Source organism: Cotesia glomerata, linkage group LG2, assembly GCF_020080835.1.
Source record: "Cotesia glomerata isolate CgM1 linkage group LG2, MPM_Cglom_v2.3, whole genome shotgun sequence".
NCBI classification, from domain to species: Eukaryota; Metazoa; Arthropoda; class Insecta; order Hymenoptera; family Braconidae; genus Cotesia; species Cotesia glomerata.
Genome location: NC_058159.1, coordinates 26,742,161 through 26,764,448, shown reverse-complemented (window position 1 = coordinate 26,764,448; position 22,288 = coordinate 26,742,161). Strand labels below are relative to the sequence as shown.

General features: G+C 31.8%; 2 protein-coding genes and 1 long non-coding RNA gene across 4 annotated transcripts; all 3 read right to left on the bottom strand.

Moving 5' to 3' along the window:
* Positions 1 to 907: 907 nt before the first annotated feature.
* On the bottom strand, positions 908 to 10,401 carry LOC123259818 (ubiquitin carboxyl-terminal hydrolase 22). 2 transcript variants are annotated; one of them, XM_044720538.1, is made up of 7 exons: positions 10,293 to 10,401; positions 9,573 to 10,136; positions 8,578 to 8,710; positions 8,083 to 8,298; positions 7,581 to 7,995; positions 5,901 to 6,467; positions 908 to 1,839 (listed from the first exon to the last, which is right to left on the bottom strand). In XM_044720538.1, exons 2-7 carry the CDS (start codon positions 9,690 to 9,692, stop codon positions 1,782 to 1,784), a joined length of 1,509 nt encoding a protein of 502 aa, XP_044576473.1. In that variant the 5' UTR covers positions 9,693 to 10,136; positions 10,293 to 10,401; the 3' UTR covers positions 908 to 1,781. The 2 variants fall into 2 exon arrangements, with proteins under 2 accessions (XP_044576473.1, XP_044576474.1); XM_044720539.1 differs by lacking the exon at positions 10,293 to 10,401 and having other exon boundaries at positions 9,573 to 10,167.
* Positions 10,402 to 11,820: 1,419 nt separating this feature from the next.
* LOC123259821 (odorant receptor 94b-like) lies at positions 11,821 to 19,841 on the bottom strand. Its single transcript, XM_044720545.1, has 4 exons — positions 19,496 to 19,841; positions 19,275 to 19,379; positions 12,023 to 12,184; positions 11,821 to 11,941 (listed from the first exon to the last, which is right to left on the bottom strand). Exons 1-4 carry the CDS (start codon positions 19,832 to 19,834, stop codon positions 11,870 to 11,872), a joined length of 678 nt encoding a protein of 225 aa, XP_044576480.1. The 5' UTR covers positions 19,835 to 19,841; the 3' UTR covers positions 11,821 to 11,869.
* A 1,408-nt stretch (positions 19,842 to 21,249) lies between these two features.
* LOC123259698 lies at positions 21,250 to 21,699 on the bottom strand. The gene is made up of 2 exons (XR_006508302.1): positions 21,549 to 21,699; positions 21,250 to 21,444 (listed from the first exon to the last, which is right to left on the bottom strand). It is a non-coding gene; the product is annotated as an uncharacterized LOC123259698 (long non-coding RNA).
* Positions 21,700 to 22,288: the final 589 nt, after the last annotated feature.

Below are 22,288 nucleotides of genomic sequence, written 5' to 3'. Positions count from 1 at the left end.
AAAAATATCAAGAATTGAATGGTCTGATGGATTGTGGCGCTATTTATTCACCCGTAGATTCAGATGTCATCTTTTCTACGTAAGATTAATTCTATGTTATTAAAAATAATCAATGTCCCAATAAATTAATTCTTTCATCTGTCTTTCGAATGAATCTATAATTTTTTTTTTAATCCATTGAAAGATTTATCTATTATTAAGTATTATGTGTAACACTCAGAATTACATATTAATTTAAGAAATAGCAAAATGTTATTATTAACTTTTAATTGTTTCATTATAATTTAGAAAATAATAACGATTCTAATAAACAATTATATATATATATATATATATATATATATATATATATATATATATATATATTTTTTTTTTTAAGGGGAATAGCCATTGTGAAATTAAAAAAAAAAATTTTTTTTTTTTTAATAAATCAAAGTTTATACATTTAAAAATATGTGCCGAGTTTGCAACTTTTTTTTTCCCTGTATTCGTCTATTCAGTAGCTATCATTGCACGTAAGGGATTTTGAAAATTTTGATTTTTGAGATTTTTTAGGGCTGTTTGAATCCAAAAAAATGAGAAAAAAAAGCGAAATAATTTTTATGTGTCGCCATTTTTTTTTAAATCCAAATTTTCAAAATTTCCTACGTGCAATGATAACCACACGCATGTAGATTACAACGCTGTTTCGTTTTTTTATTTTAGATAATCCGTTTTTGAGTTAGAGATCACACCGTGGTGGGGGAAATTTTTTTGATGCTCCACAAAAATGCTTTTAACTCTGTAACAACATGATATTTTTTAATCAAAATTTAAGAGAATGATCTTCAAATTCCTTTATTATCCCAGTTAAAAAAATTCCCGAAAGTCGCCTATTTTTTCGATCCTCACAGTGACTATCCCCTTTAACATTCATTTATTGTACACAGTCAAGCGAAGTACATCGCAAGGATAAAAAACAAATTTCCTCATTTTATCCGTATTGTTTTATTCAGTTTGTACAAAAAATGATCTGACCAAGGATAGCCGAAACAGCTCACCCAACAGATAAAATTAAAAAAAATTAATTAATCTATGATACACAAATTTATTAATTCACACTTTTTTTTATTAATTATTGTTCCTGCAGTCTTTAATTGAAAAAAAATAAATGATTATTGCTAAATTACGTAAATGTGCAAAACCTATCCCCGGTAGATCAAAGTGTGATTTATAATGGCAAAGGGAGAGAAAATTTATATTTATTTATTTATTATTTAGTTCTTGACAATTATAGATCAACAGTCGGTGATTTATAAAAGATAGGATCGTCTTTAAAAATTGAGCTAATCTTAAACCTATTTATTCTCAATCAATTACCATAGCGCGCAAATAACTCATTGATTACAGTATAGTAGTTTACGTGTTACTTTATCATTTGAACATCAAAAAAATCATCAATTATCCGGTAATTAAAAATATAGTTATCTATATATATATTTGTATAAATATAACGTGACTTTTATTTTAAATATTTATATTCATTATTGTATTCGCGTTATTTTTCCTTCGAGGTTTTTTTTGTTAAATTTACATGATTATTACAAACACTCTTCATAAGTTGTAAGCGTTAAAAAAATTAATTCACCTTAATAATCGGCAGTAAATCAGTACAGCGAATAAGCTATCATCGCGATCAATTAACTCAACTATCCAAAATTACAACAAAATAAACAAAAAATCATTATTATCATCGGTAGTATAGACAAAATAAATTAATTAATTATACAGTGATCAATTCTTCATACTTTACTTCTACGACTGTACTCAAGAATTTGTTTGTGATAAAACAATAAGTACCTGAAACACAATAATAATATTAATATTAATAATAATAATAATTTAATATTTTTTATTATTGAATTTTTTTATTCTAAAGACTAGTTTTTTTAATACTTTTAAATTTTCAGGTAATTGGCTCTTCAGTTTAATAAAAAACAATTTTTCAGTATTACCAAAAAATAAATTGAAAAATTGTTTTTATGAGACTCGAGTGCAAATTACCTGAAAATATTAATAATAATAATAATAATAATAATAATAATAATAATAATAATAATAATAATAATAATAATAATAATAATAATAATAATAATAATAATAATAATAAGCGGTGCTTGCTACGTGGCCTCCAAGCGGCGCATCGCGGGAAACGCAGACCATAACACCAGGTCTGTAGGCGAACGACGTAGCCGATGCAGTGGGCCAACTACCCACTGCATTGAAATACTGAGTTACAACAAGACGTAATCTCAGAAGTGCTCTCCACAACCGGTCCTTTTCGGATGAGGACCATTCATCAGGTGGGAGGAGCACGCCGGACCCGATGAACGATGACGACCCTGGCGCTTTAAGGACTTACTTTAAGTGGACGGAGGAACTACGAGTCGACCTCTTGGTGTGCTACCAACGTAGCGAGCCGGGGGTGAGCGGTTATATGGCCCGGATGCACACTCTTTGGAGTGATATGCATCCGGAACTAGAGCATTTTACGCCTAAACACCTGCGTAATTATGCCGCTTATCTTCGGCGTAATAGAAGATCGCTTGTGCCGGATAGAAGGCAGTCTAATAGACTTTCCTTTCCGGCGCAATTACACCAAGAGCGACGCCGTTCCTCCTTGGATGACAACAATCCCTTTATAGGACGGCAAGTAAGTATATCTAAAAAGATAACTTACTCCCAACAACGGCTAGAAGCGGTAAATGAAGATCTCCGTGCAAACATCCTGGAGGATTCCACCCTGCTCACTGTGAGCCAGGTTGTGTATGATGCAGCAGTTTCGGCTTTTCCGAGAGAGAGACATTGTCTCTCGATCGAGGCAAGGTTGAGACAGCGCATCTCACAACTTGGACTCAAAATTGACAGATCCCGGAAACAGGTCTCCCGCATTCAGTGTGTGATTGAGTTTGAAACAACTCAAAGAGCATACACGCCCCGAATTCGGCGCATTGCTGCTGAACTTCGGTGGCGTCATCACACACTGAATAAGAGTACTCTTCTTGTCATCAAGGAAGAGTCTCTCAATAAATTGCGGGCTCTAGTGACTGCCAAAAAGTCACTAGAGAAACGGCTGAAGCGGTTGGTCGACAACTCGTTGTTTCGATCCAGCCCTTCACGCTTTCTGACACCAAAGAACGATGTTACCGGGAATTATCCAACACCTGAGCGGGTGGAAGCTTTTTGGACTGAGTTGTATGGAGATCAACCAAACGTGAACGCCAATACTCCAGCTCTGCACGACTTTAAAGCATTCTGTCGGGAACACCGTAGACAGAATGCTGATGAAGAGAGCCCTGCAGTCAGTGTGAATGAAGTTCGTTCAGCTCTAAATGGCAGCAAAATTGGGCTGCCCCGGGACCAGATGGCATAAATGTCTTTTGGTGGAAGAAGTTTACTTCTACCCACCTCCATCTGGCCCGTATATTTACATCGTACATTAGAGCTGACGAACCGATTCCAGACTGGCTCGTGGAAGGGCGAACCGTACTGATACCAAAAAAAGGTGACTTGTCTGACCCAAAAAATTACAGGCCTATCACCTGCTTGAATGCGGTTTATAAAATTTTTACAAAAATTTTAAACAACCGTATTTTGCAGGAGATAGAACCTGTATGGCAACAGATATATGAACAGCGTGGCAGCAAAAGAGGCCTGTCAGGTTGCAAAGAGAACTTGATAGTTGATCGATGTGTCACACAAGATGCGATCTACTATCAACGCAACCTGTCAATGGCCTGGATCGACTATCGCAAGGCATTTGACTCAACTTCTCATGAGTTGATTTTATATCTCCTCAAATGCCTGGGGGTCAATCCTGAAATAGTGGAATGCATTCGGCGTACAATGCAGCTCTGGCGAACGCGTTTTCACATTGGAAGTGGAAACGCATTGCACATAACCGGAGTTGTAGAGTACAAACGAGGGGTCTTCCAAGGTGATTCCTTGAGCCCTCTGCTGTTTTGCATCTCACTGCTGCCTATATCTGTTGCTCTCCGTAAAACTCGTGGGTACTCTGTGGGGCCTCCGGGTGATCGAAAATACTCGATTACCCATCTGCTTTATATGGATGACTTGAAGCTTTATAGTGCTGATGAAGATCATCTACAGGCGGCTCTTAACACCGTAGCAGAGTACACGCGGGATGTCGGAATGTCTTTTGGGTTGGACAAGTGTGCGGTCGTACATCTGGCGAGGGGTAAGTGCTCTGTTACGGGTGATGATGTCGAGTTGGTAGATGGGAGCGTTTTAAGACAATTAGACGCCGGAGAGTTGTATAGATATCTAGGAATGGAAGAGCACCGCATGCATGCGGTCTCCGAAGTCCAAGCAACTCTCCGTAGCGAGTATGTTAGGAGACTCCGGAAAATTTGGTCCTCCGAACTTTCCGGTAAAAATAAAGTCTCCGCTTCTAATATGCTCGCTGTCCCAGTCTTACTATACTCTTTCGGTGTCTTAAAATGGGCCCGAAAGGATCTGCGAGATCTCGACATCAAAACCCGTAAGACTATCAACATGAACCGGAGCATGCACCCCAATTCATCAGTCGCCAGATTATACCTCTCCCGGTCCATCGGTGGGAGAGGTCTGCAGAGTTTGGAGCGGCTGCATGATCGTTTGGTCCTGGGTTTAACACACGAAGTTGTCAATTTCACTGCAGACGAGGATGACTTTCTTATGCAAATTGTTCATAAACATGAGAATGCGCATAAGGGGTCGTTCTTGTATAAGGCAGCTATATATGCAGCAAGAACCCTTGGTCTTGGAGAGATAAACGCTCTTATGGAACTCCGAAAGGAGGAATTCAAGAGCGTCATCAGGACTGCCGAGGAAAAACTACTCCTAGGCGAACTGATGGACAAGTCCATGCACAGCGTGTTCTTCAAACACGTGCGTGATCATGGCTTGTCCACCCAGCTGACGTTTTCCTTCTTAAAGTCAGCTGGCCTAATGTCCGAGACTGAAGGGTTCATATTTGCTTGCCAAGATGGTGTCATTAACACTCTAGAATACCGTAGCAAGGTGCTCCAGGTGCAGCTTCTGGACACGTCATGTAGGATGTGTAAACAACACCCGGAGACGCTCATGCACCTTTTGTCAGCATGTCCTGTGCTGGCGAGAGGTGCATATATCCAGCGTCACAACGCTGCCCTGAGAGTACTGTACTACTATCTTCGTCATTACTACGGTATTGATATGACACCAGTGCTGCCTTATCTGCCAGGAGATATTCCCCAGGTTGTTGAGAATGACAGTTGCAAAATTTATTGGAACATGCCGTTTGCAACAACTCGGCGGATAGATCACAACAAACCTGATATTGTGCTCTTCGACAAGGCTACTCGTGACATTTATGTCATTGAGTTCTCGGCCCCGGCTGAATACAACATCTCAGCCAAAGAAGAGCACAAAAGACAGATATATCAGGATCTCCTGTTTGAAATTGGCAAACTTTACCCAGGTTACCGGGTCAAGCTCGTCGTCCTGATTGTTGGCGTCCTCGGAGGGATGAAACAGTCTTTTGTATCCTCACTTGCCAGAGTTCCAGCTTGCTCATCAAAAGCTGAATTCTTGGCGGTCAGGATGCAGAAGGCTGTCATACTAGGTTCCCTCCGTCTACTTAGGAAAATGACTTTGGCCTGCTGTGATCACTAACCGCCTTGTTGTGCGGAGTGGTCCAGCAGTAATGGATGGAGCTCAGGCTGGGCCCTCGGAGAATCGGACTCCGGGGACAACCCCCCTGAGCATTTAATAACATTTAATAACATAATAATAATAATAATAATAATAATAATAGTAATAATAATAATAATATCATTAATATTGTCATAATAAATGTGAATACAAAAAAAAATACATACCCTTCACTGGTTAAAACATCTTTAAGCCTGGCTCTAGTGATTAAATGATCATCACACTTGAACCACTGATCACGTTGCTGTCTAATGAAAGCTGTGTAATGACCGGTTTCTAAAGATCCTTCATGATTAATAACAGCAAACAAGGAATATCTATTATCACTGAATGCAGTGTCCTCGCCATTTTTCTGTAGCCTTTCGATAGCTGCACTGTTGTTGTTGCCATTACGCCGGTGAGACATGAAAGGTGTCATATCCAGTTGTTCAGGAAATGAAATGAAGGTTGAAATTTTTTTGTCTTGAATACTGGAGTGTTCGAAACGCTTGAGGTGAAAACTCGCTACGATTGGCAGCTGCTTCATAGTTAGTTGCTTAGTACTCTCCTGATAGGTCTGACACTTGCTACATTTTATTTTGGCACTAGAGCCCAAATGTTCTGCACGGGTAAAACGCTCCAAGCAGTCGAGTAGGGATGTGGGTGGGCCATTTGAGTCTGCACCAGAAGCACCGGCTGTTGGACCTAAGTCTAGAGATATATCCCAGAACGGATCGATGGTCGTAGAGACTCCACTAAAAAATAAAAAACAATTTTAGAAAATCCAAAAGTGCACGCCTCATAATAATCTCATTTTCTACAATAAAGTTAATTAAAATAATATGAAAATTAATTTAGCAGATATTTGATAATTTTGAAAATTTTTGTAACAAATAAATTATTACAATAAAAAATGAGGAAAAAAATTGATATTTGGAAATTTTAAAAAATTACAAATGCAATTTCTTTAAAATGTAATTTCTTAACTATTGACGTTTTTAAATATATAAGCTCATTCCGATGTTACACTCATCAAGAGCTTTCATTTGAGTACCCACATGCATTTTGATATATTTTTCATTTATACATATATATAATATATATAAATATATGAAAAATTGATGTGAGTAAAATGAAAGGTCTCGACGAGTGTAATGTCGGAGTGAGCTTAAATCTTTAAAAATGTCAATAGTTTACAAGATACAAGGTCATTTCTTCATTATGTTAAATTACACTGTAATTTTTTAACTATTGACATTTTTAAAGATATAAGCTCACCTCAACATTACACTGGTCAAGACTTTTGATTTGAGTACCCACATCAATTTTTCATATATTTTATTTATTTATATATTTCACAAATACTATATATATATATATATATATATATATAAAATATATGAAAAATGCCATGTGGGTACTCAAATGAAAGATCTCGATAAGTGTAACATCGAAATGAGTTTATATCTTAAAAAATGTAAATAATTAAGAAATGATATTGTATCTTATCAACTAATGATATTTTTAAAGATATAAGCTCACCCTGATATTACTCTCATCGAAACCTTTCATTCAAGTACCCACATCAATTTTTCTTTGAATTCAACCTAAATACTTATAATTATAAATTGACTATTGGTGAGAATGATATGAAACTATGAAAAGATACAACTCCAGGTCAAGACTTTTCCAACGATACCAAATTTAACCATGAAAACCCATTTTATCATATAAATACACTGGCCACAAAATTTTGCTTTTTTTGACATGTCGAGAGTAGAGCATTATCTCAACGCTTCGCTTATGAGGCGTGCAATTAATAAATTTTCAGTAGTCTAATTAAAATAAATCTTTCCATAATAACTTACTTGCAAGACTGACAAACAACGTCGCTTTGCAATCCACCGGTAAATATTTGATCGATAATACAGTTACAGTGATGAGGGTTGTCTTTTACAAGAATTGGAGCAGCTTCGCAGTGTCGATGCAAGACATCTAGAGTCGCTATAAAAAATTCATGAGCGTCTTGTTGTTCGTAACCCGCTAGATGCCTCGCGTGGGTCCATATCAAATGTAAGAGCTTGTGGAGCGTCAAAGGCGCCTTGCTACCGGAGTAAAATTCCTGAAACAAGTGTGATACTTCACAAACTAGACAGCGACTGGGCTGCGGGCAGTGATGACGGTCCGCGAGAAAATAATCTCGTAGCAATGGAGTATGAGTCAGTGCTTGGACTATGCAGTTCATGAAACATGTACTTCCTAAATTTATCAAACCTCTCAAGCCTGTAAAAAAAAAAGTAGTTAATTAAAAAAAAAGTTTTTTTCAATTTTGCTGCGTCAAAATATTAATTAAAAAAAAATAATAATAACCAATTGTTGAATTTTCTACAACCCGTCGGCGTCTTGGATGTTTTCTTAATAAATCGGCCTCTACTTGCGTTGGTTCCCAAGCGCGATAAAATTCTCCTAAAGACAATGATTTTGCTGACTCGCTCCATTGTGCTTTAGCGACAGTCAGCAGTTCACGATCATATACGTAATCGCCGCATTGGAAGCACAATATATTTCCGTAACACAAATCAACAGCTGTAATTTATTATTATTATTATTATTATTATTATTATTGTTGTTGTTGTTGTTGTTGTTGTTGTTGTTGTTGTTGTTGTTGTTGTTGTTGTTGTTGTTTATTATTATTATTATTATTATTATTATTTATTATTATTGTTTATTATTATTATTATTATTTATTATTATTATTGTTTATTATTATTATTATTATTATTATTATTATTATTATTATTATTAAATTATAATTTAGATTAATTTCCTAATCTTAAAAATATTAAAAAAAAAAAATTACCATACCTAAAAAATGTTTTTTCGTTTTGGCATGTTCCTGTATGTGTCCTTTGGCATAACAACCAAAAAATATACAATGTAAACAAGAGTGTAGGCGATCCTTGTATGATTTACAAGTGTGACACAAACAGCTCACAGCCTGTAATTATAATTATCGTAATTATTGCAAATACAATTATTATATATACTTAAGAAACAAAAATGAGTAATTTATTCAAAATTTTGCTACATTTCAAGCAAAAATCTATACCTAAGACTTATAATTTAATTTTTTTATAAATATTTTTAATACAAAAATATATCAAAGTATGAAATGATAAAATCATAAGTCACTCGAAAAAGTAAAAAAAATAAAATGAAGAAAATTATATTGTTATAAAAGATAATTTTATTGCTATCATAAGGTGTTTAAATACTTTGACCACCAATGTTTGTAATAAAAAACCAATAATCTATATTATTAAGAGAATAAGAAAACTTTTGTGTTCAGGATAGTCACATGATAGAATCGGTTTTCTTTAGTGAAATTTAGTGTCATTGCAAAGGTCTTGATTTGAATTTGTTCCTTTTCAAGATTTTATATCATTCTCACCGATAGTCAATTTATGATGATAAGTATTTAGGCTGCATTCGAAAATTTTCTATCTCTAGATACATAATTAAGAAATTACCTTTTATCTTGTGAACTATTGAGATTTTTAAAGATGTAAGCTCATCCCGATGTTACACTCATAAAGACCTTTCATTTGAGTACCCACATCAATTTTTCATATATTTATATAATTATATATATATATATATATATATATATATATATATATATATATATATATATATATATATATATATATATATATATATATATATATATATATATCGGGATGAGCTTATATTTTTAAAAACGTCAATATTTCAGAAAATACATTACAATTTAACAAAAGTCATTATTTAATAACGCAAAATTTTATTTATTTATGCTAGTAGAAATATAACAACAGTACCTTTCTGATACGCGCCTCTGCTGAGGTACTGGTTACAAAATACGAGTGTATAACTTTGTAAGGTTGTATTCCTTTAGCAGCTTTAAAATTATTCAAGTGTATGCAGCCATGGTCGCTCATCTCAGTCCAAAGTGTGCCTTGGACTGGGACTCACACTTGTAGATTCAATGACAACTTTTTCTCCTAGAGGCAAATCTTCAGCTTGCTATTACCTTCCAAAATATCCAGTTGTTGATTGTAGCCGTAACCTCTACCTCTCTTACTTTTGACAGTTTGACAAAATAATTGTTTCGATAAATTATCAGCACTTATAAAACTGGCCGGAATAAAACGATGAGATTGTTTACACTTCTGTTGATAAAACGAATATGTGTACTTAAAAAAATAATTGTTTTCACGCAGGGCGTAGCACGTTGGCCTTGGAAGAATAACGCGTGTCGTTGACATGGAAAACCTCGTGAGCCCTTAGAACTTTTGGCTTTGCTTTTTTTCTCTACAGCTCGTCACCGTTTTATTATTTTATCATTATTTCTCCATGCTTCGTTGAGGTTAGATTTGCTAAGCCTAAGACAGAAGAGGTTGGGGGTTATTTAATTTAATAAAATATTCTTTATTTTCAGAGCACTAATCACTGATCACATATGTGCGTTTTTGGTTACTAATACTACTGTATAAATTTATATAAATGTATATATGTATTTACTGTATGTAACTACTTACAAGTTATGTAGCTTGTAGACGTTGATGTTGAGTTACTCGTGCGATATACGAGCCCATACGGAATCAGCCGGTCACTGCAGCTAAGTCAGGAGGAGCAGCAGCAGCAGTCAGCCGTTGAGCCAATACAATATACATGTATACCCAAGCGTCACAAAAAAAAATGTTGACTTTTTGGGAGATTTTATTTAACATGAAGTTAGAAATTTATAATTGTTAACTTAGATTTAACAAAACATTAACAAAAAAAAATTTGTGCCGCTTGGGTATACTTATTTATATTTAATTTTAACACTGTCTAATCCCTCATTCTTATCTGACATTCCCTTATGAGAATTAATTTAGCAGATATTTAATAATTTTTTTAACAAATAAATTATAGCAAAAAAAAATGATAAAAAAATTGACAGAAATTTTTAAAAATTATAAATGCAATTTTGTAAAAATAATTTTTCAGAAAAGATTTATTTGTTAAATAAAATTAAAAAATTATCAAGTGACTGCTAACTTTAATGTCATTCCCTTATGAAAATTAATTTAGCAGATATTTAATAATTTAATAATTTTTTGAACAAATAAATTATGGCAAAAAAAAATGAGAAAAAAAATAACATGTAAAAATTTTAAAAAGTTATAAATGCAATTTTTTAAAAATAATTTTTCAGAAAAGATTTATTTGTTTAATAAAATTAAAAAATCATCAAGTGACTGCTAACTTTAATGTCATCGTTCCCTTTGCTCCTCTCTAGGTAATTAATAATTATACTATATCAAGTACATTAGGAAAAATAATTGTGATGAATTAAGAAAAAATTTTATTTTACTTTTACAGACTACAGAACGTTTAAATTGAAGAGCTTTGTGGAATCTTTACGAGATGGTAACTACTACTATCGTGAAAATTTTAATCGCTATATATTAATATTGTGATCATAAATATTGTAAGCTGTGATTATAACAGTTACCATAATAAAACTTTGGTCAATAATCAATAACATTCCAAAATAGTAACTATTATAAAATAATTACAATAAATATTAACATTAAATTGTTATCGTGTACTTTAAAAATCTTAAGAATTTAAAAATTTACTGAAATAATGCAAAATTATATTTTTTTTCACATACATATTTTTAGTTTTAAGAAAAAAAATTTTTTTGAATTTCTTGCTATAAAATTGAGAATTTTTTAAAAGCTTGATTTTTGAAATCTACCTAAGATCAATAATTTGCGAAAAATTCTAAATTTTCTTAACCAGAAGTTCAAAATGTTTAATTTCCAATCAGAAAAATAGAAAATAAATAAAAAATAAAAATACATTTTTATTTTTACATACGCCTTACTGGTTTGAAGAATTTTTTTTCATAAAGCCAAAAGAAATTATATCAAACAAAATTATATTTTTCATTGTTTCAGTAAATTTTTACATATCTCAGTCGATTGGAGAAAAACTAATTTTTTTTATACGCCCTTTTGGTTCTGCAAAACCAAAAGATAAAATAAAATCATTGATTAAAAAACTATTGTCAAATATCAATATCATATCCTGTATAAACACGGTAAAGAATCAATTCATCATTTTATGCATTGTATTCTACTTTGTCCATTACAGTATTCAGGATTGCAAAGAATGAATATGACTTCTGTACGACCTTAAAAAAAAAATGAAATCGATTAATAGTACAATTCAAGTTTAGTTTTATTGTTAAAACGACGGAAAATATTAAATTTACCGAAAGCCAAGTATCCATTGAAAAAGTGAAAAAGATTCCAGCTGTAAGTCTTAATGGTTTAAGTCCCATGAGTAAAGCATTTAGAATATTTATTTTAATTTCGAAATTATTTAAATGTTTTTCCCATTTAGAGTCATATACACTTTTGTATATAGAGTCTCCCTGAAAAGTAAATTAATTTAATTATCTTTTTAACTTCCCGCTAAGAAAATCGAAGATTTTAAAAAATCGGAAAGTTATTGGTTTTACCCCGTTTTGCAAAAATTGAGTTTTCACTAGATCTCGACGCCATTCGAAAGGGCTTGACCAAACTTAGATTTTGAATACCATTTGGACCGATTTAAATCAGTAGATTTTGAGAAATTTCAAAAAAACTACCAAAAAAAATTTTTTGAAATGTGTTTTTTTTTTAATTACTTTTAAATGGCTTCACCGATTAATTCCAAAATCTAATCAGCTCTTAAGATTGAAAAACCACACGCAGAAAAATTTTTTGTTAGAGCAACAAAAAATAAGTTGTGACAACAAATTGTTATGTTGATATAGGGATAACAAATCATATGTTGTGTTAACAAACACATAGGTTATAATAAGTAATTCATATGTTCATTCAACAAAATTATTTTGTTATTGTAACCGAATCTTTCAATTAAAAAAAAATTAGAAAAACGGTTGACCCTGAAGGCCATCCCTGCAACTTCCCGCTAATTCCATACTTGGGCGCTTAAAATTGCACCAATGACGTTTTTGAGCTCTTCGAGCTCAAAAATACAATTTAAGGGTTATTTTGAGCTCTCCAAGCTCAAAGAAATTGCTTTCCTATGCTTTTGAGCTCTTCGAGCTCAAAAGTCTGATAGAGATTTGATAAGACACTATTTTTTGAATTTTTAAACCGCAATAACTATTGAATGAATAAACCGATTTTCACGCGGTTAGCAGCATTCGACGCAGTTTTTCAAGCCTCACAAAGAATCTCAAATTTGAATTGATCGCGCTAGAAATTTCGGAGTTATTTCGAAAAAACACTTTTTTCGGTTTTCTTTCGTTCACGATATCTCTCGAACGAATCAACCGATTTTGATTGGACTGGTGGTGATCGACGTGGTTTTTTGAGGTTAAGAGCTGATTAGTTTTTGGAATTGAACCATCAAGCCGTTTAAAAGTTATTCCAAAAAAACCACATTTGAAAAAAATTTTTTTTTCAGTTTTTTGAAGATTTCTCAAAATCTATTGATCTGAATCGGTCCAAATAGTTTTCAAAATCTAAGTTTAGTTAAGTCCTTTCGAATGGCACTAACCGCGATGAAATTGGTCAAGCCGTTCAAAAGTTATAAGCGGTTCACATACTTTTACACACACACACATACACACACACACACATACATACAGACACCGTGACAACCTCGCGGGGATAGTCAGGGAAGCTTCCAGTGATCTTTAAACGTCGAGATCTTATGAAAACTCGATTTTTGCAAAACGGGGTGAAAACAATAACTTCCCAATTTTTAACTTCCCGCTAAGAAAATCGAAGATTTTCAAAAATCGGGAAGTTATTGTTTTCACCCCGTTTTGCAAAAATCGAGTTTTCATCAGATCTCGACGTTTAAAGATCACTTTCGTTCGAGAGAGATCGTGAACGAAAGAAAACCGAAAAAAGTGTTTTTTCGGAATAACTCCAAAATTCCTAGCGCGATCAATTCAAAATTTGAGATTCTTCGTGAGGCTTGAAAAACTGCGTCGAATGCTTCTAACCGCGTAAAAATCGGTTTATTCATTCAAAAGTTATTGCGGTTTAAAAATTCAAGAAATAGTGTCTTATCAAATCTCTATCAGACTTTTGAGCTCGAAGAGCTTTAAAGCATAGGAAAGCAATCTCTTTGAGCTCGAAGAGCTCAAAAACGTCATTGGTGCAATTTTAAGCGCCTAAGTATGGAATTAGCGGGAAGTTGCAGGGATGGCCTTCAGGGTCAACCGTTTTCCTAATTTTTTTTGGATCGATTTATGTATTATTTTGAGCTCTCCGAGCTTGGAGAGATAGCTTTTCTATGCTTCTTCGAGCTCAAAAGTCTAAAAATTATACTATTTCATGAAAAACGATCCGAAAAGAAATGTTATGTGAACTTATGCAAAATTATGTAAAGTTATGTGAAGTTATGTGGAAAAAACACTTAAACGAATTGATTGAAATTATGTGAAATTATGTGAAATTATGTGAAGTTATGTGCCGAAAACACTTTTCGGTTTTCTTTCGTTCATGATATCTCTTGAACAAACTGACTGAAATTATGTGAAATTATGTGAAACTATGTGAAGTTATGTGCAGGAAACACTTTTCGGTTTTTTTTCGTTCATGATATCTCTTGAACGAATCGACTGAAATTATGTGAAATTATGTGAAATTATGTGAAGTTATGTGCAGAAAACACTTTTCGGTTTTCTTTCGTTTATGATATCTCTTGAACGAATTGACTGCACTGATAGAAGGATTTATTTGTATTAAATAATATTTGTTAATAGCTAACAAATCATTTATTAGAGACCATTTTTTAATGTTAAATAAATATTTCTTAGTATTCAAAATGATTTGTTTGTATTCAATAAATCTGATATTCATTTATTAAGTATTAATAAATCTTTTTAAATACTAAGAAATATTTGTTAAGGCCTAACAAATGGCTTCTAATAAATGATTTGTTAAATATTAACAAATCTTTTTAACTATAAACAAATCTATTAGTGTGAAGTTATGTGAAATTAAATTCTATGTCAAAAGTATAGAAAGACTATCTCTTTGAGCTTGGAGAGCTCAAAATAAGTCATAAGTTGTTTTTTTGAGCTCGAAGAGCAATTATTGGTGCAATTTTAAGCGCCTAGGTATGTAAGTGGCGGGAAGTTGCAGGGATGGCCTTCAGGGTCAACCGTTTGTCTAATTTTTGAAAATCTTCGATTTTTTTAGCGGGAAGTTAAAAAATAGTTTTGTTGAAGTAACAAATCGATTTGTTAAAGCAACGGAATAGCTTGTTCAAGTAACAAATTTAATTGATAAGAAAACTATTTTGTTATTGCAACAAAAAAATTTATTATAATAACAAAGCGATTTTGTTAAGACAACAAAATAAACTTTAGAGCAGTAAAAACTCATTTGTTATTGCAACTTAGTTGATCTTGTTAAATAAACTAGTTGATTTGTTATTGTAAGTAAATTCATTTGTTATCACAGCATATTTTTTTGTTATCCCTGTTTTTGTTGTCCTAACAAATAATTTTTATGCGTGCACGTCAATCACCGCAAGCTCGGTCAAAATCGGTTGATTCGTTCGTGATTTATCGTTGTCGAAAGAAAACCGAAAAAAGTGTTTTTTCATCAGAATTACTTCGAAATTCCTGGCTTGATCGATTTAAACTTGAAGATTCTTAAATAGTGCTATTAGATTTATTTATAATTTAAAACGAGATGAACATATTACGCCTTATAGACAACAATTATGCTGGTTGTCAGTCAAATCTACAAGATTGTACTTCTTGGCAACTTAATTCTATAAATTATTAACCATATATCAGTAAGCCTATTTATTTAAGAGAAATGTTCATCGATGATGATTCTAGGCGTTCAGAAAGAATTGCAATTAAAAATAACAATGTAAATTTTTTAATACCTAAGTTCACAACATCTTGTTTAGAACATTCTTTTGTTATATCAGCAATACGGTTATGGCAATAACTTCCACCGGATGTTTTAGATCCGAGTTCATTAGAAGTCTTCAAAAAGAATTTGTTCAACTACATTTTGTCAAATGACTTATAGAATGACTAGCTGTTACCCGCCCGCTACGCTGGGCACTTGATAGAATTGTATTTTTAGATCTAGATTTGAAATTTAATTGGAGTATTGTTTTGACTTGCACAGATTCCAAATTCTATCGGATTGGCCTGTACCTTTTATCCATGTGATAATTCTAGCTAATATACAAAATAACTTTCAATGAGCAATTATTATGAGATTCTTATGGCTTTCTTCCGAAAATGGAAAATAATTGAATTGAAGAAAAAAATTTGAAATGATCATTGAAAGTTTCAGTTAAAGTAATTGCAGGTCTTATAAACGAAGTTGCCATCTGCTTAGCTTAAATTGCGAAGAATTTCGCCGTTAATTAAAATTCACTCCGTGACATCAATTTTTCGTATATAGTATCTCACGCACACCTAGGGAAGTAAAGTAAGAAATGTCTCAGATCACATGTAATTGTCAGCCGAGGCGAAGCCGAGGCTTTCTTATTTACTTCCCGTGGAGTGGATACTATTTTTTTGCTTGACGAAGGCAGTAAGCGGCACTTTCGTTTTGCGCAGCGGGCCAAAAGTTGACGCTTTCTGCCCGTCGAGCAAAAAAAATTATTTGTACATGTTCTTTACGAATTCTCTTAAAATAAGTAGCCAAATTTCTTTTCCATATCTTAAGTCTTTAGAAATAGAATTATCACCTTAGGCAGGAAATAAGAAAGCCGGAGATCACATGTTTGACAACCTCGGCTTCGCCTCAGCCAACAATTACATGTGATCTGAGACATTTCTTACTTTCCTGCCCTAGGTGAGTAATATACTATCATTTTAATCTGTTACATTCCCGCATTCCCGTAATAAGAACAATTTATCGGTCATGTGATCATCAGTCAAAATAAAATGTATGTAAAATTCTTAGTCCGTTGACTGAACTGAATAGCTACATGTAAAGTTGAATTTTGGAAATCTTACAATGACATTTTCGCCGATGTCAAAGAGACAATTGTTGTAAGAAAATATAATTATTAATAAAAAAAAATATTGAAATCCGTTGACCTTGGAAGACATCCCTATAATTTCCTGTTTCTCTTGAGATTCTATCAAATATTATATATATATATATATATATATATAGAAACTGTATTTGAAGAATATGAATTTTTTGAAAATTATCACTCCCGCACTCCTATGTAGGAGGAGGAATTTCATGAGATCCTATTCAAGATGATTTTTACATTATAAATAAAAGGTTCCTACAAAACTTCGAGTCCATAAAAACTATTATATTGTTTGTAAATAAGAGATTTTAATTTTTAACGCCCCCGCAATCCCTTTTGGGATTAGAAATCGAGAAAATCCATTCTTAGCTAAACTTGACATCATACGCGAAGATTCCTACGAAATTTAGAGTCTGCAGAAGTTACAGTTTGGAAATTCAAATTTTAGATTTTAAAACCTACCCCCGCAATCCCTATCGGAAGTAGAAGTTTTTGAAATCTGTTTTGAGTTGATCTCCTCATGACAAAAAGATTCCTACCAAATTTACAGCTTTTAGAAGCTATATTTTGAAAATTAAGTTTTTTTATTGTTAACACCCACCCCCGCAATCCGTATTGGAGGTGGTTCGTCGTAAAATCCGCTCTTAGATTATTTCTACATGACATATAGAAGATTTCTACTAAATTTAGAGACTATAGGAGCTATAGCTTGAAAATTAAAATCTTAATTGTTAACAGCCACCCTCGCAAACCCCTGTGAGGTGAGCTATCGTAAAATTCAATCGTATATTATTTCTACATCTCTTAGAGAAAATTCCTACCTAATTTGGAGTCTATGGGAGCTATAGTTAAAAAACGGGAATTTTTCATTGTTAACGCCCCCGCAATCCTCTTTGGGGGTAGGATATCGCGAAATTCGTTCATAAATTATTTTTTCATCACTTACAGGAAGTTCCTACAAAATTTGGAGTATGTAGGAACTATAGCTTGAAAATTAAAAATTTTCATTGTTAATACCCACCCCCGCAACCCTCTGTGGGGTGAGATATCGTAAAATTCGTTCATAGATTATTTCTACATCTCTTACAGAAGATTCCTACCAAATTTGGAGTCGATAGAAGCTATAGTTAAAAAACGGGAATTTTTCATTGTTAACGCCCCCGCAACCCCCCTTGTAGGTGGAATTTCGTAAAGTCCGTTATTAGCTGACCTCTACTTGGCTAAAGGAATATTCCTGCCAAATTTCAAGTCTCTAGGTCTTATAGTTCCAGAGATATCGTGATGAGTGACTATATCTATAGAAAATCTCCTATATATATATATAAATTAATATTTCTAAGTTTATGTGCAATGTTATGATATATTATTTTGTTTAGCTATAGTTTTTACAAGATGTTAGTTAACTTTTATTCCAAATAAGAAATGGACTTATATAAATCTCATTTAATTTAAATCTTATTAAATTTAATCATAAATTATTACCAAATATACTTTTTAAATTTATAATATTGTTAAGCTTAATTCATTCTTATATCACTTTATAGTTTTGTTTGTTATTTACCTACACATGTTAATTTCATGTATAAATGGTATTATTTTGTAAATCTTCAGTTCCACAAAAATTATTGTATTCCATACCTTGCCATTTGGCCTGTGCCTTGGCATTTATTATTAATGAATAAATAAAAATTCTTTGTGGGGCTTCAAAAACTACGTCGAATGCCGCCAACCGCGTGAAAATCGGTTCATTCATTCAAAAGTCATTGCCGTTTCGTTTGAAAATTCAAAAAATTGTGTTTTATTAAACTGCTATCAGAGTTTTGAACTCGAAGAGCTCAAAATGACACAAAAATCATATTTTTGAGCTCGAAGAGCTCAAAAACGTAATGTGTAATTTTGAGCGCTTAAGTACAAAATGAGCGGGAAGTTGCAGGGATGACTGTTAGGGTCAATCGTCGTCCCAATTTTTTTATTAATTAAATTAGAACTAAAACAATATTTTTAAAAAATTGCACGTATAATTTTTAAAATTTTCTATGAGTGAAATTTTTTCTTCTAATTGATTTTTAATAATTTTTCAATAAAATAAATCATAAAAATTTTCAGTTGTCAGCTAATTTAATTTTCGGACTTTAAAAACATTATGAATTAACTACAAATTTATTTATTTAATATTTCACCAATCATGATTGTAATAAAAAATATTTTTATTACACTACTTACAAAATAATCTAATAATTATTTTTATTTTTTAATAATTTACTTAATTTACATTGGCTAATAAAAGTTAGGAGATATTTAAAGATAGAATTTTTTAAACAAGTAAGTTATGGTTAAAAAAAAAAAAAACTGTCAACATTTTTGAATGCTGCGGGAAGTTGCAGGGATAGCCTTTAAGGTCAACCGTTTTCTTAATTTTTTTTTTAGTCATCCTAACTCGTTAATACAGTTATAAAATGTATGAAATATATACATACTTGTTTCATTAATTCGTTACTGAAAAGACACCAAAATAGAAGATGAAGTAAGCCAACACCCACCATGACCAAGTATCGGACAAACTTAACTTCATCGTTCATAAACTATTTTTAAAAGAAAAATTATAAGTTATTTATTAACATTGTACATGTATTTTTCTTACAGACTAATGCGACATAAAATTTCCATATTTATTTATTGAATATTAAGTATAAATTACCAAAACAGCTAAAAAGAGATTGAGACAAACTAGACAGAAGGTAGCAGATATCATTCCAAACAATACAGCACTAAATGTGGCATTTAACTCATCAACATTTAAAATAAGACGTTGATGATGTTTCAGGCATGTCTTTAATCTTAATTCAAAGGAATCTTTTTCAATGTAAGCTTCTTCTATCGAAAAAGGGATGAATGTATAAATTTGGTATTCCTTTTCCTTGTCTAAGGTAAACCAATTGTAATCTAAAATGTGGTTATATGCTTCAGGAGAGACTGTAAAATTAGCACGTGCATATGTCTCAGGGCTACAATGCCGATAATTATATTTTAAGATCATTAATTGAACGTATATCCATCTTGTTAATCCAAGAATAGTTGTGTCGAAAACAAGAGCCCAAGTGCAGCCGACAGATATTGTGTATATTTGAACGAAAAACATCAACTGGTATAATGGAAATTCGCTGACATCACATAGAAATGTTCCGCGTAATGGCAATTCATTATCTCCTCTTGGTATTACGAAAAATGTTACGTAAGTCACGGTGATTGTTACACCACTGAATAGAACGTAATCAAAATTTTGGTAAAAAACTGCGGAACGTAAATGTACTAACACGCCCAAATCTAGATATTATATATTTATATAATGTATAATATTAATTTCATTTTAATATAAATTAATAGTTGTACACTAACAGAAAAAAATTTTTATTGAAAAAAATGAGCAATATTGTAATCTATATTATTAAGAGAATAAACGAAATTTTGTGGCCAGAGTATATTTATATGATAAAATCGGTTTTTTTAGTAAAATTTAGTGCCATTGCAAAGGTCTTGACTTGAACTTGTGCCTTTTCAAGGTTTCATATCATTCTCACTGATAATCAATTTATTATGATAAGTATTTAGGCTGCATTCAAAAATATTCTATCTCTAGGTACATAATTAAGAAATTACCTTGTATCCTTTGAATTATTGATATTTTTAAAGATATAAGCTCACCCTGGCATAACACTCATCGAGACCTTTCATTTAAGTACCCACATCAATTTTTCATATATTTATATATATTATATATATGTATATATGAAAAATATATCAAAATGCATGTGGGTACTCAAATGAAAGCTCTTAATGAGTGTCAAATCGGGATGAGCTTATATTTTTAATATAAGCTCATTTTCAATAATTAGTAAAATACAGTGCAATTTAACAAAAGTAATTATTTAATGAAACAAAATTTTATTTATCGTTCACAAGTCACGGCAGTCACACAGTGACAGCAAGGTTGCTAATAAAAAATTAATTTGTTTAAAATTTTAAACAATTTTATTTCTTAACTGAAGAAATCAAAAATTTTTTGGAGAAAAAAAGTTTTCTAAATTTGGGACAAAAATTCACAAGTTGCCTATTTAAATTTATTTATTTTTTTTTTTCAATTTAAAAAAACTTTAAATTTAGACTATTAAATTAAAAACTTAACAACAAAGTAACTGTGAGAAAAATTTTTATTTATTTTATTGAAAAATGAAATTATTTAAAATTAAAAAAAATTAATTTCTCGTCATAATGCTCATTTTTTCAAAACAAATTTTTTCTCTCAGTGTAGTACGATTAAAATAAATATTTTAAAGATAACAATAATAAATAAAATTTTTACCTGATGAGAATTTTAGTAATTCTAGCGGTGTGTGGACCTCTTTAATCAGGCGTTTTATTCGATCTTGCGAGATTAATAATGTGGCTGTTTTCGCATAAGTTGTGATCATCGGAGCAAGATATCCCAAGTTATTGGAAACATCCTCAAGATTATTATAATTAACAACAATATCAGTAGCGTTTGAAAGACAATAGATCAGCCCGATACCCCAGTTGACGATTAAACAAAATATATTAAAAATACGAAGACGAAGAAATGGCCGGTCGTAAGTAAAATAACCGAAAATTCTAAAAATTTTATTACAGCATGATTTTTATTATTATTATTATTATTATTATTATTACTATAATTTATATTAATTCTTAAATTATATTTAAATAAATTCAAGTACTTGAGTGCGATAATTGAAATATCTAAAGTTACTCGGTGATTTGGTATCGGAGTCAGACCAAAATCTCCAGATTTACTTTCAGAGAACTGATTATTCATTGTTAAATCAACCAACTAACTAATATATTAATTTTTATGTACTCTTTTATGCTTCAGTTGTAATGTCTTAAGCAGTACTGTATGTTTCTTACTGAGTATTATAATAATTCTGCATAGAACTAGATTCTTTGGAATTGAAATCTATAGCTATGCGTTTTACATAAAAAATTGATCTGATGCCTGACATATTTAGATTTGCTAGAATTGAATTATGCGTACCTTTTACGCACTACATACATGTTCGTTTTTTATGCAATATTTTTTAAATCAATACATCTTATGAATTTTTAACAGCAACAGAAAGTTCACACCTCGCTCAACCTCTTCAATAATTAGCGCGTTTCTATCATTCGCCGACAGAAATTAGACAATTCCTGGGCTCCAACTGGATAAAATTTTAAAAATGACTTTTTGAATGGGAAATTTTATAATATAGAATTTTGTAAAAATCAAAAAACTGCACTCAAATTGTTTATAAATTACAAGTCGTTAAAGAAATAGTAATTAAAAAATATTTTGGGAAGAAATGTATTCAATTTTAACAGGAAAAATGAATAATGCAAAAATTGATCAGTTTTCATCGCTTTTCAAACGCTTCATACATAAAATTTGCAAAAAACTTAAAAAATAGCATTGAGCGCG

Excerpts from the sequence above, each read along its gene's own strand:
- LOC123259818 (XM_044720538.1), bottom strand. The coding sequence starts at position 9,692 with ATGAGCGACCATGGCTGCATACACTTGAATAATTTTAAAGCTGCTAAA. Across the intron at positions 8,299-8,577 it reads AACGAAAAAACATTTTTTAG|CTGTTGATTTGTGTTACGGA; the intron begins GTATGGTAATTT and ends AATAAATTACAG. Across the intron at positions 1,840-5,900 it reads GATGTTTTAACCAGTGAAGG|GTACTTATTGTTTTATCACA; the intron begins GTATGTATTTTT and ends ATTGTGTTTCAG.
- LOC123259821 (XM_044720545.1), bottom strand. The coding sequence starts at position 19,834 with ATGATCTTAAAATATAATTATCGGCATTGTAGCCCTGAGACATATGCA. Across the intron at positions 12,185-19,274 it reads GTAACGAATTAATGAAACAA|GGAGACTCTATATACAAAAG; the intron begins GTATGTATATAT and ends TTTACTTTTCAG. Across the intron at positions 11,942-12,022 it reads CAATGGATACTTGGCTTTCG|GTCGTACAGAAGTCATATTC; the intron begins GTAAATTTAATA and ends TTTTTTTTTAAG.